Raw genomic sequence first — 18,104 nt, 5'->3', positions numbered from 1 at the left:
GTTTTTTGGAAAACTCCAAGCGGGCTGTCTTGTGCCTTTTACTGAGTAGTGGCTTCCGTCTGGCCACTCTACCAAAAAGGCCTGAATGGTGGAGTACTAAAGAGATGGTTGTCCTTCTGGAAGGTTCTCCCATCTCCACAGAGGAACTCTAGAGCTCTGTCAGAGTGACCATCGGGTTCTTGGTCACCTCCCCTGACCAAGGCCAATCTCCCCCGATTGCTCAGTTTGACCGGGCGGCCAGCTCTAGGATGAGTCTTGGTGGTTCCAATCTTCTTCCATTTAAGAAAATGGCGCCGTAGAGAGAACACTGTGTTTCAGCGAGCTCCGGTGGCATTCGTAAATTTATATTTTTTCATTAATCTCCTAGCTTGAAAAAGTGGTAGAATGGCTAAATAAGTTACCCTACAATGAGTCTTGACGGCTATTTCTCAAAAATCTCCGACAACATGCCCAACAGAACTACTAAGAACTCGACCAAAACCACCATCCCTGTAGATGTGCAGGAGGAGCTAGCTAACGTTAGCGAAGCAAACACCATTGCGGATCCAGGCACAATGGACCTGGTGATTCAAAAGATGACGGATAACATTACTAAAGTGATCGATGTTAAGATTAGAACGGTCTTGGAAGCAATAGCAGGCCATTCAGCTGAATTACAGGGGGTTGTCAAGCGTGTTGATGAGGCGGAAGGAAGAATTGCTACAGTGGAAACTTCAACTACATCTATGGACACTAAGATAAAAGCACTTGAGAAACAGGTGCGCGAAATGGCGGAGCACATTGACGACTTGGATAATCGAGGACGTAGATGCAATATTCGTGTTGTGGGACTCCCGGAAAATTCTGAAGGGACACGTTCAGTAATTTTTTTTGAGGAATGGATCCCTGACTACCTACAAATGGACACTAAGGCTGGTCGTGTGAACCTGGACAGAGCCCATCGCTCTCAAGCACCGATACCCGGTCCCAACCAGCGCCCACGGCCAGTGGTTATAAAGTTCCACAACTTCACCGACAAGCAGCGCGTTATGGATGCGGCTAGAAACATCGGCTCTGACGGTAGTCAACGTAAAGGTCCAAAGGTCTCATTCTTCAATGATTATTCCACAGCGGTTGTACGAAGACGCACAGGGTTTGATGAAGCGAAGGCTCGACTCAAGAGAATGAAGATGGACTACACACTGCTGTACCCGGCCACATTGAAGATTATGGTCAACGGATCGCCTAAAAAACTCTACACACCTGAAGAGGCTGCTGCGTTTATTGACTCTCTCGGGTAAATAACTTTAAGCTGCACCTCCGCAGCATTGGATAACTTTTTTATTTTTTTTATCTGATCATGAAACAGTGGTGTGAGTTCTCACGTGCTCCGGTTCAGTAATATTCATATTTTTATTATTTTTATTGCTAAAGTAACTGCCGCTATAGCTCAGGCTGAGATATGGGTGAATCTATATTGGTGCCCAGGCTTGGTTTTAGGTGGAAGAGCTTCAATCTTCTTCTATTGGTTTTCATTTCCATATAAAGGATGAGGCTATTGACTGGCAATGCAGACTTAAGATTCTACATTGGAAAGTTGAAATCCCCTGCATGTTAGCTAGTGGGAAAACCCCCTTTTGGATCTTTACATGTTTAATTTTTGTGTTTAGTATAGTTCGAGTTCAGGGTTCATATCGTTTGTTTATGCTCGGTGAGATAGAAGAGAGTTCAACACATGGAAAAAGGTACCACCCCACTTTTACAGTAGGATTCATTCTGGATATTGAATGGTCAAAGTGCAATGGCAGGTAACAGACTGTGTGTATGTACATGGAACATTAGAGGGAGCCATAACCCCATTAAAAGGAAGAAGGTACTGTCTTTTTTGAAAAAAGAAAATATTGATATTGCCCTGTTGCAAGAAACTAATTTGGATGTGCATCTGAAATTACAACAAGGGTGTAACGGCAGCGTTCCCTCTCTTCATGAGAAGTGAGGGTGTAACAGGGATCGGACCAAGACGCAGCGTAGCTCGTGTTCAACATGATTTAATAATGACGATTAAACAGTGAACACTTACAAAATACAAAATAACAAAATAACAAACGTGGCTTACCGATACAGCCCTATCTGGTGCAGAGAAAACACAGAGACAGGAAACAACCACCCACAAAATCCCAACACAAAACAAGCCACCTATATATGATTCCCAATCGGAGACAACACAAAACATCTGCCTCTGATTGAGAACCATATTAGGCCAAACATAGAAACAGACAAACTAGACACACAACATAGAATGCCCACCCAGCTCACATCCTGACCAACACTAAAACAAGCACAACACACAAGAACTATGGTCAGAACGTGACAGTACCCCCCTCCTGAGGTGCGGACTCCGAACGCACCCCCTAAAACTCAAGGGGAGGGTCTGGGTGGGCATCTGTCCGCGGTGGCGGCTCCGGCGCAGGACGAGGCCACCACTCCACCATTGTCTTTGTCCCCCTCCTTAGCATCCTTTGAGTGGCGATCCTCGCCCCCGACCTTGGCCTAGGAATCCTCACCAAGGTCCCCACTAGATTGAGGAGACAGCTCAGGACAAAGAGGTAGCTCAGGACAGAGAGGTAGCTCAGGACAGAGAGGTAGCTCAGGACAGAGAGGTAGCTCAGGACAGAGAGGCAGCTCTGGACTGAAGGGCAGCTCCGGACTGAAGGGCAGCTCCGGACTAATGGCAGCTCCGGACTGAGGGGCAGCTCCGGACTGAGGGGCAGCTCCTGGCTGAAGGGCAGCTCCGGACTGAGGGGCAGCTCCGGACTGAGGGACAGCTCAGGACTGAGGGGTAGCTCAGGACTAAGGGGCAGCTCCGGACTGAAAGGCAGCTCCGGACTGAAAGGCAGCTCCGGACTGAGGGGCAGCTCCGGACTGAGGGGCAGCTCCGGACTGAGGGGCAGCTCAGGACTGAGGGGCAGCTCCGGATTGAGGGGCAGCTCCGGACTGAAGGACGGCTCTGGCAGCTCCTGACTGGCGGACGGCTCTGGCGGCTCCTGACTGGCGGACGGCTCTGGCGGCTCCTGACTGGCGGGCGGCTCTGGCGGCTCTGGCGGCTCTGGCGGCTCCTGAATGGCGGGCTGCTCTGGCGGCTCCTGACTCGCGGGCGGCTCTGGCGGCTCAGGACAGACGGGCGGCTCTGGCGGCTCAGGACAGAAGGGCGGCTCTGGCGGCTCAGGACAGACGGGCGGCTCTCGCGGCTCAGGACAGACGGGCGGCTCTGGCGGCTCAGGACAGACGGGCGGCTCTGGCGGCTCAGGACAGACGGGCGGCTCTGACGGCGCTGGACAGACGGGCAGCTCAGGCGGCGCTGGACAGACGGGCAGCTCAGGCGGCGCTGGACAGATGGGCAGCTCAGGCGGCGCTGGACAGACGGGCAGCTCAGGCGGCGCTGGACAGATGGGCGCACCTGTAGGGAGGAGACGGAGAGACAGCCTGGTGCGTGGGGCTGTCACAGGACCCACCAGGCTGGGGAGACCTACAGGAGGCTTGGTGTTAGGAGGAGGCACCTGAAGGACCGGGCTGTGGGGGAGCACTGGAGCTTTGGTGCGCAGCCTGGGCACCACTCCCCCAGGCTGGATAACTACTCTAGCCCGGACCCTCCAGAGTGCAGGCACAGGTTGAACCGGGCTGTGGGTGAGCACTGGAGATCTAGTGCCTACTACGCGCACCTCTCCCTTAGGCTCCACTCCCACATTTGCCCGGCACGAGCGCCCCGGAGACACAGCACGCAGAGCCGGCGCAGGATACCCTGGACCGAAACGGCGTACAGGAGACCAGATACGCTGAGCAGGCACAATACGCCCCGGCTGGATGCCCACACTCGCATGACACTTTCGGGGGGCTGCCCTATAGCGCACCGGGCTATGGGCACGTACTGGCGACACCGTGCGCTTAACCGCATAACACGGTGCCTGACCAGGAACGCGCTGCTTATAATAAGCACGAGGAGTGAGCTCAGGTCTGCTACCTGGCTTAGCCACACTCCCGTGTGCCCCCCCCCAAAAAAATTGGGGGCTGCCTCTCGTACCTGTCGTGCTGCCGTGCTGCCTCCTCATATCACCGCCGCTCAGCTTTCGCTGCCTCCAGCTCCCTGTGCCAAGGGTCCTTCTCCGTTTAAAATCTCCTTCCATGTCCAGGAGTCCTGAGATTTCGGCCGCTGCTGCTGCTGCTGCCCGTTACCACGCTGCTTGGTCCTTTATTGGTGGGTGGTTCTGTAACGGTAGTCGTCGGGAGAAAGAGAGGACCAAGGTGCAGCGTGGTAAGTGTTCATCTTATTTAATGAAAGTGAACACTTCAAAATACAAAACAACAAAGTGAAAACCGAAACAGTTCTATCTGGTGCAGACACACAAAGACTGAAAACAACCACCCACAAAACCCAACAGAAAACAGGCTACCTAAATATGGTTCCCAATCAGGGACAACGATTGACAGCTGCCTCTGATTGAGAACCATATCAGGCCAAACACAGAAATAGAAAATCATAGAAAAACTAACATAGACAACCCACCCAACTCACGCCCTGACCATACTAAAACAAAAGACAAAACAAAGGAACTAAGGTCAGAACGTGACAGTCGTGTTGTTGTTTTGTTAGTGTTCATATTTATTAAAGTAACGTATTTATGAATACTTACCACGCTGCACCTTGGTCCTCTTCTCCTTCTCCAGACGACAATCGTTACAAATATAAAAGACATTTTGATTTGTTAATTTTTTTTTTGTTTACTACATGATTCCATATATGTTATTTCATAGTTTTGATGTCTTCACTATTATTCTACAATATAAAATAGTAAAAATAAAGAAAAACCCTTGAATGAGTAGGTGTGTCCAAACTTTTGACTGGTACAGTATATGTATATTTCTGGTTTTGACTGGTTTTACTGGTTTTGACTGGTTTTGTCTGGTTTTACTGGTTTTTAACGCACACTGTATTTTGACTGTGTCTGTGGCTGTCGTCACAGTTAATCAACATTTCAGAGTGACAGATATATGATGATTGACAGGTTGTCTGTGGCATTGCGTTCATTTTTTTGGTACATGGACTACTTTTGAATCAGACCCAATAGCCCACCCCATACTGGCCTGATGCCAGAAATGAATGCTCCCTTTATTTTCTATGGGATAAAATAGTGCCTTTACCAAGTAGATATTAAATCCAATAACAAAGGCCGTCTACATATGCCTACTATGGTGGCCAGTGCTCACACCACTGAGCTGCTCCTATCCAGGGAAAGCATTTTAGGAAATAATGACTAGATCTACCCCCACCTGGTCATCGATGTGGGGGAGGTGGTGCTATTTCTAGTGATGGGAGAATGCTGGGGGGGTCACAAGTAGGACCTTAGTCACATGATCTCATGGCAGCAGGACTTCTCATAAAACAATAGGCTACTGTGTGTGTGTGTGTGTGTGTGTGTGTGTGTGTGTGTGTGTGTGTGTGTGTGTGTGTGTGTGTGTGTGTGTGTGTGTGTGTGTGTGTGTGTGTGTGTGTGTGTGTGTGTGTGTGTGTGTGTGTGTGTGTGTGTGTGTGTGTGTGTTTTGCAGGGCACCAACATGAAGGCCCAGTTTACAAGGTCAAAACACACCCCAGACCCCTAACCATAAACAAATACCATGCATCGCATGTGGCCAGTTGTCACACTCTAATACAAGAGGTCAAGGCTTTATGTACTTCTTTATATGCTTTATGTCCAATGGGCACTGAGTAAGAAAGTCATGAACGAGGTAATGATCTCCTAGCCTGATATAAAACAATGGTGAGGTTAGAGGTTAGTCTGGTTTATGAGGCTAACAACCTCCAGGTCAAAATAATCTAATATTAGAGCTTCTGTAAGGAAGACAATGCAAAACATTTATGCTTCTACTTTTGTGGCGTTAAAACGTTGTGTCTGTATCTGGGTTTCTGGGTTTAAAGTGGTTCTCAGACTGAGTTTGTCCGTTTGTCTATCTGATCCAACTTCTGGGGCGGCAGGTAGCCTAGTGGTTAGAGCGTTGGGCCAGTAACAGTAAGGTTGCTGGATCGAATCCCCGTGCTGACAAGGTAAAAAACTGTCGTTCTGCCCCTGAGCAAGGCAGTTAACCCACTGTTCCCCGGGTGCCGAAGACGTGGATGTTGATTAAGGCAACCCTCTGCACCTCTCTGATGCAGGTTTATCCAGTTAACATAGCAAACTGCTGTTGGGCTGCAGGTTTATCCAGTTAACATAGCAAACTGCTGTTGGGCTGCAGGTTTATCCAGTTAACGTAGCAAACTGCTGTTGGGCTGCAGGTTTATCCAGTTAACATAGCAAACTGCTGTTGGGCTGCAGGTATATCCAGTTAACATAGCAAACTGCTGTTGGGCTGCAGGTTTATCCAGTTAACATAGCAAACTGCTGTTGGGCTGCAGGTTTAGCAGTGTTCGAGCTCATGTTCATCCAGTTGATTTGTGACCAGCTGTGCAGTAAAGCAGTTCAGTTGATTTGTGACCAGCTGTGCAGTAAAGCAGTTCAGTTGATTTGTGACCAGCTGTGCAGTAAAGCAGTTCAGTTGATTTGTGACCAGCTGTGCAGTAAAGCAGTTCAGTCATGTAATATAAACTAAAGTAAGGGGGTCAATGAGGCTGTAAGATTAGCGAAGGACAGAGTTAAAAGACATTCCATAAGCTCACATAACCTCCTCCTCCTCTCCTCTTCCTCTCCTCCTCCTCTCCTCCACCACCCCTGGCTGCCAAAGACACTGACACAAATAATCCTAAAGTGTTATTACTTTGGCTTGATCACATTTTCTGGCCTTCAAGTTTGCTGACGACAAGAAGAAATGGAGTGCCGAGCACGCCCCCAACCCCATCGATGGGTCTGTAGTGGAGTGGGTCGAGAGCTTTAGGTTCCTCGGTGTACACATCACTAAGGAATTAACATGGTCCACATACACCTACACAGTTGTGAAGAGGGCACGACATCACCTCTTCCTCCTCAAGACGCTGAAAAGATTTGGCGTGGGCCCTCAGATCCTCAAAATGTTTTACAGCTGCACCATTGAGAGCATGAGAGCTTTATAGCAGACGGTGTCTGAGGAAGCCCCCTAATATTGTCAAAGACTCCAGCCACTCAAGCCATAGACTGTTCTCTCTGCTACCGCAAGGCAAGCGGTACCAGTGCATCAAGTCTGTAACCAACAGGAACCTGAACAGCTTCTACCCCCAAGCCATAAGACTGCTAAACAAGACTGGTAAACAAGACTCAATACTGGTACTCCCTGCATATAGCCATGTTATTACCTCGTACCCCTGCATATTGACTCAGTACTGGTACTCCCTGTAATTAGCCATGTTATTACCTCGTACCCCTGCACATTAACTCAGTACTGGTACTCCCTGTATATAGCCATGTTATTACCTCGTACCCCTGAACAACGACTCAGTACTGGTAGTCCCTGTATATAGCCATGTTAATATCTCATACCTCTGCATATTGACTCAGTACTGGTACTCCCTGTATACAGCCATGTTATTACCTCATACCCCTGCACATTGACTCAGTACTGGTACTCCCTGTATATAGCCATGTTATTACCTCATACCTCTGCACATTGACTCAGTACTGGTACTCCCTGTATATAGCCATGTTATTACCTCATACCCCTGCACATTGACTCAGTACTGGTACTCCCTGTATATAGCCATGTTATTACCTCATACCCCTGCACATTGACTCAGTACTGGTACTCCCTGTATATAGCCATGTTATTACCTCGTACCTCTGCACATTGACTCAGTACTGGTACTCCCTGTATATAGCCATGTTATTACCTCATACCCCTGCACATTGACTCAGTACTGGTACTCCCTGTATATAGCCATGTTATTACCTCATACCCCTGCACATTGACTCAGTACTGGTACTCCCTGTATATAGCCATGTTATTACCTCGTACCTCTGCACATTGACTCAGTACTGGTACTCCCTGTATATAGCCATGTTATTATCTCATACCCCTGAACAACGACTCAGTACTGGTACTCCCTGTATATAGCCATGTTATTACCTCATACCTCTGCATATTGACTCAGTACTGGTACTCCCTGTATATAGCCATGTTATTACCTCATACCCCTGAACAACGACTCAGTACTGGTACTCCCTGTATATAGCCATGTTATTACCTCATACCCCTGAACAACGACTCAGTACTGGTACTCCCTGTATATAGCCATGTTATTACCTCATACCCCTGAACAACGACTCAGTACTGGTACTCCCTGTATATAGCCATGTTATTACCTCGTACACCTGAACAACGACTCAGTACTGGTACTCCCTGTATATAGCCATGTTATTACCTCATACCCCTGAACAACGACTCAGTACTGGTACTCCCTGTATATAGCCATGTTATTACCTCGTACCCCTGAACAACGACTCAGTACTGGTACTCCCTGTATATAGCCATGTTATTACCTCATACCCCTGAACAACGACTCAGTACTGGTACTCCCTGTATATAGCCATGTTATTATCTCATACCTCTGCATATTGACTCAGTACTGGTACTCCCTGTATATAGCCATGTTATTACCTCATACCCCTGAACAACGACTCAGTACTGGTACTCCCTGTATATAGCCATGTTATTACCTCATACCCCTGAACAACGACTCAGTACTGGTACTCCCTGTATATAGCCATGTTATTACCTCGTACCCCTGAACAACGACTCAGTACTGGTACTCCCTGTATATAGCCATGTTATTGTTTACTCCTTATTGTTATTTATTATTCACTGTGTATTTTTTCCTCGTATCCCTATTTCTATTATATAAAATAAACATCTGTATCTTTAAATCTGCATCTTTTGAAAACAACCCATAAGCATTTCACTGTTAGTCTACGAAGCATTTGACTAATAACATTTGATTTGATTTAATTCTAAAATAACATGAACCTTACTACTTAACTGCAGCATCATTTAATGACCTTGCTACGCTAACAGTCTTATCCTATGCCAACCTATTAGTTGGTGTGTTAGTGTGACTTAATAGCTGCGTTTACACAAGCAGCCCAATTCTGATATTTTACCCAATTATTGGCAAAGAGGTGATCTGATCTATCAAAAGACCAATTAGTGGATAAAGATCAGAATTCCTCCCTTTACTTGTTATAATTTGAATAGTCTCTTCTTCCAACAGCAACCATGTCGACTGTGGGTGAAATAGGCTACTGTTCCATGTGTATGGCTGGAAAGACAGACTATCATCTGATTCTGAATCTTGTCTTCTTGTCAGTAATTGAATAGCCACTGGAGGGCATCTAGGGATGTTTCAACCACCCTCTTCAGTAGAAGTGCTGTGGACGCCTCTCCTTCAACACCATTCAAACCATCACTTCCTTTTTTGGTAATCTCCTTCTGAACAACTTCCTCTGGTCTGTGGTTAATATGAGACCTGGTAACCAGGTTACAGTAGCTGTGGTCAACGAGGGTCAGTATGGAATAGAGTCTGTTGTCACTGTGGTTCACCACTGTGTAAAGACTTACTTCATTGACAGGCTATGAGGACAATCATTTTACTGTAGGAACATCAGGGTTGGGATTAATTCAGACAGTAAATTGAAATTCCAATTTCCCTCATTGACATGACATAATTCAATTAACTTCATTGGAAGGAATCAAGCCCAAGCATGAGGGACACATTCTCTGGTCATTGAACACTGAGCAGTTGTAACTGTGTTGCTTCCTTCCCTCTCCTTGTTCCAACCTGGACTCGAAACAGGGACCCTCTGAACACATCAACAACCATCGCTCCATAAAAGCAAGGGAAACAACCACTTCAATGTCTCAGAGTGAGGGACGTCACCTTTTGACCACTACTAGCGTGCACCGCCAACTAGCTATGCATTTCACATAGGTTACACTCACCCCCCTTTGACTTTCTCCTCCACAGCAGCAATCCTAGCAGCTGGACAGATCCTAACTGAGTGTTCCGGATCAATAACATTAATATTACAGTGTTGATCCCGTCCCCTCTTCTTGGCCCAACCTGGGATCGAACCAGGAACCCTCTGAACACATCAACAACCATCGCTCCATAAAAGCAAGGGATACAACCGCTTCAAGGTCTCAGAGTGAGTGAGGTCTCCGATTCAACGCTACTAACGCGCACCACTAACTAGCTAGCCATTTCACATCGGTTACACAGTCACCATAGATCTTTATTTTGGTTTGTTAAAGTATGTCCTACATTTATATTGGTTAAAACAATCTTGTCATTGTATGTCTTTATATGACTATTGTCCACTCCCATTGCTACTGAGTCTCTGAAACGTCCTTTGAAGGCCTGGCGGGGGTTCCATAAAGGCTTTGCGTTGTCACTTGTCTCTGGTTGGTTGGCTGTAACACTGTGTCTGAATTACAGACAGACATACAGACAGACAGACAAAGGCCATATCTCCATTATGACTGATGCACCAGACCTTATTTATAGTGGCCTCCAACATGCCTTTCTCTGCAGACGCATCATCAACCTGTCTTCCAGTTGTCCAACTATAGACCAGGGCTCCGCCAACCAGCTATAAATTATCAGAGGCCAAATGAGACTCTTGAGTGAGTGTGTGTGCACGTGTGTGTGTATGTGTATGTGCATGTATGTGTGCGTGTGTTTGTGCTTTTCAGTTCCGCATTGGTTTGTAAGGGTGACAATGTCTCCTAAAAAGGCCTGAGGTTTTGAAGGTATGTGATGGCATGGGTCCTGCGTATTCCTATTTAAATTCAGAGAGCAGGTGAGTCAGGCGCACTCTCCTCTCGTCTCTCTCTCTTTCAAGGGACTGTAACACCTCACCTCCTGTCCAGCTCTCCAGGGTAAGTCCTGCACACATGCAATTCTCTGTTTCAATGGGATTATCGGATTACCGTAATAGTAATTTATCTCATAGTATTACATTTACGCTAGTCATTTGGGAGACGCTATTCTCTCATCCATAGCGACTTACGATCAGTGGCTTTATCATAATTACCACACATGACTATGTAATCTGTACGTATCATTTATACTTAAACACATTTTGCAACAGCTACTGGGGATCTTATTAATCAAATACCAAATACCAAATATAAGAGAAAAAGAGCCATTCAAGCATTTTCTGACAGATGATGTTAATATATAAGTGATCTCACAACCACACTGCTAATGTGGATAGGAAACACAATACAAGTCCTTGCTTTAATATATTTTTAAGAACTTCTTTTGACTGTGTTTTAGGCTGTTGGTTAGGACCAACACAGAAATACCTTTTAAGCACTTAAAGCGATGAAAATGTAACACTGTCCTCTGTTTTGTACATTACAATAACATAACAGTTAGTCAGTCAAATCCTTGGTCAGTCAACTAAAAGTGAGTTGTGTCCAGCATGGCATATGAGAACAGCAATAAGAACAGACAGACAGACAGACAGACAGACAGACAGACAGACAGACAGACAGACAGACAGACAGACAGACAGACAGACAGACAGACAGACAGACAGACAGACAGACAGACAGACAGACAGACAGACAGACAGACAGACAGACAGACAGACAGACAGACAGACAGACAGACAGACAGACAGACAGACAGACAGACAGACAGACACTGCTACAGAATGAGACCACAATGGGAAGGGCAGCTACTGTTAAAGACATGTTCCGGAACTTTGGCAACTATTAAGCCTTTTTTAAACCTCCCGCTTTGGGCTGGATGTGTCAATGTATAGTTCATACATGCATAATCTATGAGCAGAATTACTGTTTTACATCAATTAGCCACAAAATCCCTAGTTTGAAAGCGACTGTTTTTCTGGAAGCTGTGCTTCTCCATTTTCCCTACATTTTCCCCCATGTGAGCCAGCAACCTAGTAATTAAATTTAAACCAATGAGCTTCAGTCCCTCGCCACTTGAGTGACAGCTAGCAAGAGTCACATCATGCACGCACAGCAGACAGAGAGAGAGAGAGCAATGACATGGTGCACATATCTGCACATATGTGACGTAGTATGCAATTTTCAGGGACCACTCGTGAGCGCTACTTTTAGAACTACTGGCTAAAAAGTATACTCTTTAATGCGGTAATACCTTGTTTTGTTACTACCATATGCCATGTGTGAAACACATTGCACTCTGACACACCTGACAACTGGTCTATTTGGTGTGTGTGTGTCTGTGTGTGTGTGTGTGTGCGTGTGTGTGTGTGCGTGTGTGTGTAGGCCTACAGTAACCGGACTCAACCATGTGTGACGAGGAAGAGACAACAGCCTTGGTATGCGACAACGGCTCAGGACTGGTGAAGGCTGGCTTTGCCGGTGACGATGCCCCCAGGGCAGTGTTCCCCTCTATTGTGGGGCGCCCCCGTCATCAGGTCAGACCCCATCTTACTCTCCTCTACTACCCTTCCATGTCAATCAGAGGGTCATTCCTGAAATAGAGCCGCAACACTATTGTTAGTCGGTCATTGCTCCTACAGTATGGCTAACCTGGGCTCAGATCTGTTTGTGCTCTTGACAACTACATTGCTGTCATTACCAAGCCAAACATGGCATGACGACGAGTGAAAAGGAGTTGGCATGATGGCACAAACAGACTGGAACTCAGACTACAGTACGGGCAAGTTTCCTGAACCCAGATGAAGCCTAGACCTGGACAAAAAAAAACACTTTCAATGTAGATTCTCTATTGAGCATGCTTTTTAGTTTAGTAGGTTTAACCTGGGTCTGGGAAACCAGACCGTGTGTTTCATTTGCAGATCAATATGTGTCTGTTGCTGTTCACGTTCACATCTGGACCACAGGAGGCTGCTGAGGGGAGAACTGCTCATAATAATGGCTAGAACGGAGTAAATGGAATGGTCAAACACCTGGAGACCATGTGTTTGATGTATTTGATACCATTCCACTAATTCCACTCCAGTCATTACCACAAACCCGTCCTCCCTGCTGTGACCTGTACCTACTGTACATATGAATGAGCCTTGCCTGTTTCTCTCTTCCCCTGCAGGGTGTGATGGTGGGTATGGGTCAGAAGGACTCCTATGTAGGAGACGAGGCCCAGAGCAAGAGAGGTATCCTGACCCTCAAGTACCCCATTGAGCATGGCATCATCACTAACTGGGACGACATGGAGAAGATCTGGCATCACACCTTCTACAATGAGCTGCGTGTGGCCCCTGAAGAGCACCCCGTCCTGCTCACTGAGGCCCCCCTCAACCCCAAGGCCAACAGGGAGAAGATGACCCAGGTGGGTCACCTGCCTTAATTAATCCAATTACCTGGCTGGCAATCTTATGCTGTTGAGCATTACAACATAACTAATGTTGATTGATGATATTATTATATTTGCGTTATATTATTATTAGGTGCATTGCCAAATAATTGATTTATGAGCCTGTTTTCTAAAACCGTGGGGTTTTCTTCCTGGCAGATCATGTTTGAGACCTTCAATGTGCCAGCTATGTATGTGGCCATCCAGGCTGTGCTGTCTCTGTATGCCTCTGGTCGTACAACAGGTGAGTGCGCCTCCTAACCCAAAACCGATTACTGTAAAAAAGTGACTTCCGGTACAGCGAATGTATACATTCTAGAATATCAGCAGGAATGAAAAACCCACAACCCTGGCGTTGACCACTACGATGCTCGTCAGTGTGTTTGTACTAATGTGTCTCACCTGTGCAGGTATTGTGCTGGACGCTGGTGATGGTGTGACCCACAACGTGCCAGTGTATGAGGGTTACGCCTTGCCCCACGCCATCATGAGACTGGACTTGGCTGGCAGAGACCTGACTGATTATCTGATGAAGATCCTCACTGAGAGAGGATACTCTTTCGTTACCACCGGTAACCATGGAGACCTTTTAGATACAACCAAACTCATCTACAACTATATCGATATTGACAGAAATTGTTATTTTGTACCTTCTAATAGTATCATAAAAAATGTCACCTTTCACCCAGTTTATAGGATGTGTCAACACCTGATTTTTTTGTTTAATTGCATCTTGTCACCTTTGTTGATCTCTCATTATCTTACAGTGTATCCTATTGGCAAAATAGAGTAACTGCAATCCTTCATTAACTGCCTGATCAGTGTAGTTAGAATTGACACATAGGTTAAGGTCCCCCCCTACAGTTACCGTTTCTTCCTTTATGCCTGTCCACGGTTGGCAACATGATCTCACAAACTCAATGCTATATTTGAATCCCACAGCTGAGAGAGAGATCGTGCGTGACATCAAGGAGAAGCTGTGCTACGTGGCTCTGGACTTTGAGAATGAGATGGCCACCGCTGCCTCCTCCTCCTCCCTGGAGAAGTCATACGAGCTGCCCGACGGACAGGTCATCACCATCGGTAACGAGAGGTTCCGTTGCCCAGAGACCCTCTTCCAGCCCTCCTTCATCGGTCAGTACACAATGTTCTATAGCCTGGTCCCAGATCAGTTTGTCTTGTCAACTCCTATATGGCTGTTGTCAAGACAACACAAATAGATCTGGGACCAGGCTAGATATTCTGTGCTGTAGCACAGTAATGTATTTAAGATCATGCAGGATAAGAGGAAGGACAAGTCACCATATGGATCATTCATGAAGGATATTTATTGATATAATTTTCACGAGAGTACTCTATGTGTCATTATTTCATTGTCTATTATATCTTACTTATGAAGTTTGTGGTTTGGTTTTATCCTCTCTTTTCCAACGGAGGCTTCACTACACATGACAAGGCTCAGAATCCATTGCTCTGTTTCTCTATTCTCTTGCCCAAGACTGTTATCCCCATAGGTATGCAGTTCAGAATATGGGTGTAAAGACTGTTATTTGTTATCCCCATAGGTATGGAGTCTGCTGGTATCCATGAGACCACATACAACGGCATCATGAAGTGTGACATTGACATCCGTAAGGACCTGTACGCCAACAACGTCTTGTCTGGCGGTACCACCATGTACCCTGGTATTGGTGACCGCATGCAGAAGGAAATCACAGCCCTGGCCCCCAGCACTATGAAAATCAAGGTATGTATAATATATGCCTTGTAACCATCCAATTACTGTGAGTCAATTATTTAACAGTGATGAACCTGAAAGTACTTTGACGAAAAAGTTTCAAAGTACCCTTGGTGAAGCAAAGTTTGATTAGTATCGACACTTGACTTTGCATAAAAACCCATCTTGACTCGGTCCTAACCGCTGACTATCGCTCCCTGTAGATGATTGCCCCCCCTGAGCGTAAATACTCTGTCTGGATCGGCGGCTCCATCCTGGCCTCCCTGTCCACCTTCCAGGCCATGTGGATCAGCAAAGACGAGTATGAGGAGGCCGGGCCCTCAATCGTCCACAGGAAGTGCTTCTAAATTACCCTTTCCTCCTATCTCGACTCTCTTCCTGCCCTAAAATCATTGCTCTCTGTTTTTCTCATGTGTCTCTAATCCCCACAAACGACCCATTGTATTTGTTTACTATTTGTGCAATCTGTATTATGGGTCATCGGACTATCAGGATATTTACAAGCATTTCCCTACACCCGCAATAACATCTGCTAAACACGTGTATGTGACCAATAAAATTTGATTTGATATTGCTAAATAAATGAATTCTGCCTTTTGACTTCCCTGTGCAGTTGCCTATGTGACCTTATGAAACGTAGTATAATCAGGTTCATAAAAAGTAGTTTGACAAAAATGGCTTCTTCCAGGACAATTTTGCACAAGCACAAGTCTACAGTGTTAATAGATGTCACAGAGCATGGAGAGTAACTGCATTTCCATTCCACTAATTAGACATTCTGGGATATGCTTATATATTATTTACACGTATGACATTTGACATTTTCTGTTGAAAGCTTTTTCAAACGTAGAAAAAGAAAATGCTAATATACTTCCATTATTATCTGAGTGGACTCCATACATTTACATTACAACTACACATCAAATGAAGTGGTTTGGGTTTGATGTTTAGTTTGATGTTGATGAGGTCCCAGTTGAAATATACTGTAATGTGACGCAACGCCCACTGGGTGGCAGAAGTTAGTCTTTTCAGGGCGGTGAAGTCACTCGCTACGACCCGTTCAATAAGCTCTTGGTTGTTGTTTGCACACTAGCTATATGATGACAAACACAGTCAAATATGTTGCAGGCAACAGATACATCAACATACAGATAATATTATTTCATCTGTACTACAGGTTAGATAATATTTGGAGCCACAGCCAAATGTAGTAGCAGTGTAGACATGCACTGTCGTCTCCATCCTCCCAACACGAGAAGAAGACATGCAATTGCAATCTAGGACAGAGGCGGTATGTACCATGGACGTTTCTTTCTAATGACACTGCTACATGCTATATTTCCTGCTGAAAAGGGAATGGGAGTGTCACGTCTGCTTCTTCACGTGGTACCAATCAGAGGGAGATTGCAGTACTACTGTCCAGGGAACACGAGAGCATCTTGATTATCTGACTTGGGTTACTTCTGAAATCCTGTTTCCTGTATAGTGCACCACTTTCGACAGTAGCTTAGTGCACTACTTTTGAGCAGCGCCCTAGTCAAAAGTAGTGCACTACAGTGAATTTGCACTTCACTTGGAAAAAACTATCTTCCACAGAGATTTTTAATTTATAGACATGAATACATTTGCAATTCTGTGTTGAAAGCAGCATTTTACTACACCCGCAATAACATCTGCTAAATATGTGTATGCGACCAATAACATTTTATTTGACTGTTATGTAAATTGTTTGATTGGTCTAGCAAGCTGTCTGAAAAAGAAAATAACAAATAAGACTAATCCCACGCTGTAAATTGCTGCACCTCATTTCACATTTCAGAGTACAAAAATGCAATGAATTTGTTATTACTGTGGAGGTACCATGTACTTTTTGAATAAATAACAGTTAAGTTGTGTATAGAATGGGCTTCTGTACCCTAATATCTCTAGACAAATCCATTGACTTCTATATATTTGTGTGGTTGACAAGGGCCACAATGTCGTGATTATAGGCACAACTGAATAGAACAATAGAAGAATGGGGAAACAACACATTTAGCTGTGTGTCTTTCTTTGAGCAGCTAGACAGACATGAACTTCCTTCACCTGTATGCTTGGTTATAATACAACCCAGGCTTACTTCTCAGTTTTTTGCTCTGTGAGTGGTTGTGATTTCTCACGGAGCGAGCTACTGTAACATAAGGTTATGATGCCAAACTTAGTTCTGCAGCCAGCCAGCCCAGCAGCCTCTGACCCACTTCTGTCTCGCCTCTCCTCTCCAGGCTGGGTAGAGGAGTTAAAGATAAATTAAGGTGGAGGTATCAGGGATGGGGGGGATGATTTATTTTCCCTCGACCACATCTCTCTCACAGGAAGGAAGGAATCAAACAGGAAGAGAAAGGGACCACAGAGGTGGATGTAGGCTACAGAAGATGTCACCGTTCCAATCGGGTTGGGTGTACAGTAGTCTACATATCTATGGTCGATCCCCATTAAAATAAAATTATACTGTATGTCGTTCTATGCTGTATATGATTAAAATGTTGTTTTGAATTTTTAGAATTGTTTACAAATATGTTATACTGTAGTTTAAAAAAAATATGGTTACAGGAAATTCTCTTCATATCTTTGGTTCTATAATTCAAGCATCACTCTTAAATGTTGACCATTGTTTACAACTATGTTATAGGCTTAGAATAAGAAATTAAGCTGTATTTGTATTGATTTGAGTTGAAAAGATAAAGTTACAAGTAATATTCATGACCATTTATTACACTTAATTAATACTATTCCCAGCAGGTTCCTGGTAAATATCTAATGATGTTGTTTTATTCGTCTGTGTGTAAAACAAAATATGTGGGAATATAACTATTACAAAACAGAATTATTAGGGAGGAAATATTTCCACCTGGGTCCATACTGTAGCTTAGCTGTGGTGTTAAGACAGGTGCAATAACGACCCCTCCTCCATCGTGAAGCCCTCTCTCTTTCTCTCTCTCTCTGCTCCCCCTCTCCTCCACTCTATTCTGCTCGGTTTATCAGCCGCCTGTTTCCAAACACCATCATTCCCTGCGATACCCCGGG

General features: G+C 45.3%; 1 protein-coding gene across 1 annotated transcript; it reads left to right on the top strand.

The window, feature by feature from the left end:
* Positions 1–10,780: 10,780 nt before the first annotated feature.
* LOC139584324 (actin, alpha cardiac muscle 1-like) lies at positions 10,781–15,641 on the top strand. Its single transcript, XM_071416021.1, has 8 exons — positions 10,781–10,869; positions 12,253–12,404; positions 13,040–13,279; positions 13,463–13,547; positions 13,714–13,875; positions 14,246–14,437; positions 14,869–15,050; positions 15,245–15,641. Exons 2-8 carry the CDS (start codon positions 12,276–12,278, stop codon positions 15,386–15,388), a joined length of 1,134 nt encoding a protein of 377 aa, XP_071272122.1. The 5' UTR covers positions 10,781–10,869; positions 12,253–12,275; the 3' UTR covers positions 15,389–15,641.
* The last annotated feature ends 2,463 nt before the right edge of the window (positions 15,642–18,104 follow it).

Source organism: Salvelinus alpinus, chromosome 9, assembly GCF_045679555.1.
Source record: "Salvelinus alpinus chromosome 9, SLU_Salpinus.1, whole genome shotgun sequence".
Lineage (NCBI taxonomy): Eukaryota > Metazoa > Chordata > Actinopteri > Salmoniformes > Salmonidae > Salvelinus > Salvelinus alpinus.
Note: the sequence above shows the minus strand (reverse complement) of the source record. Positions and strands in the feature narration are given on the sequence as shown.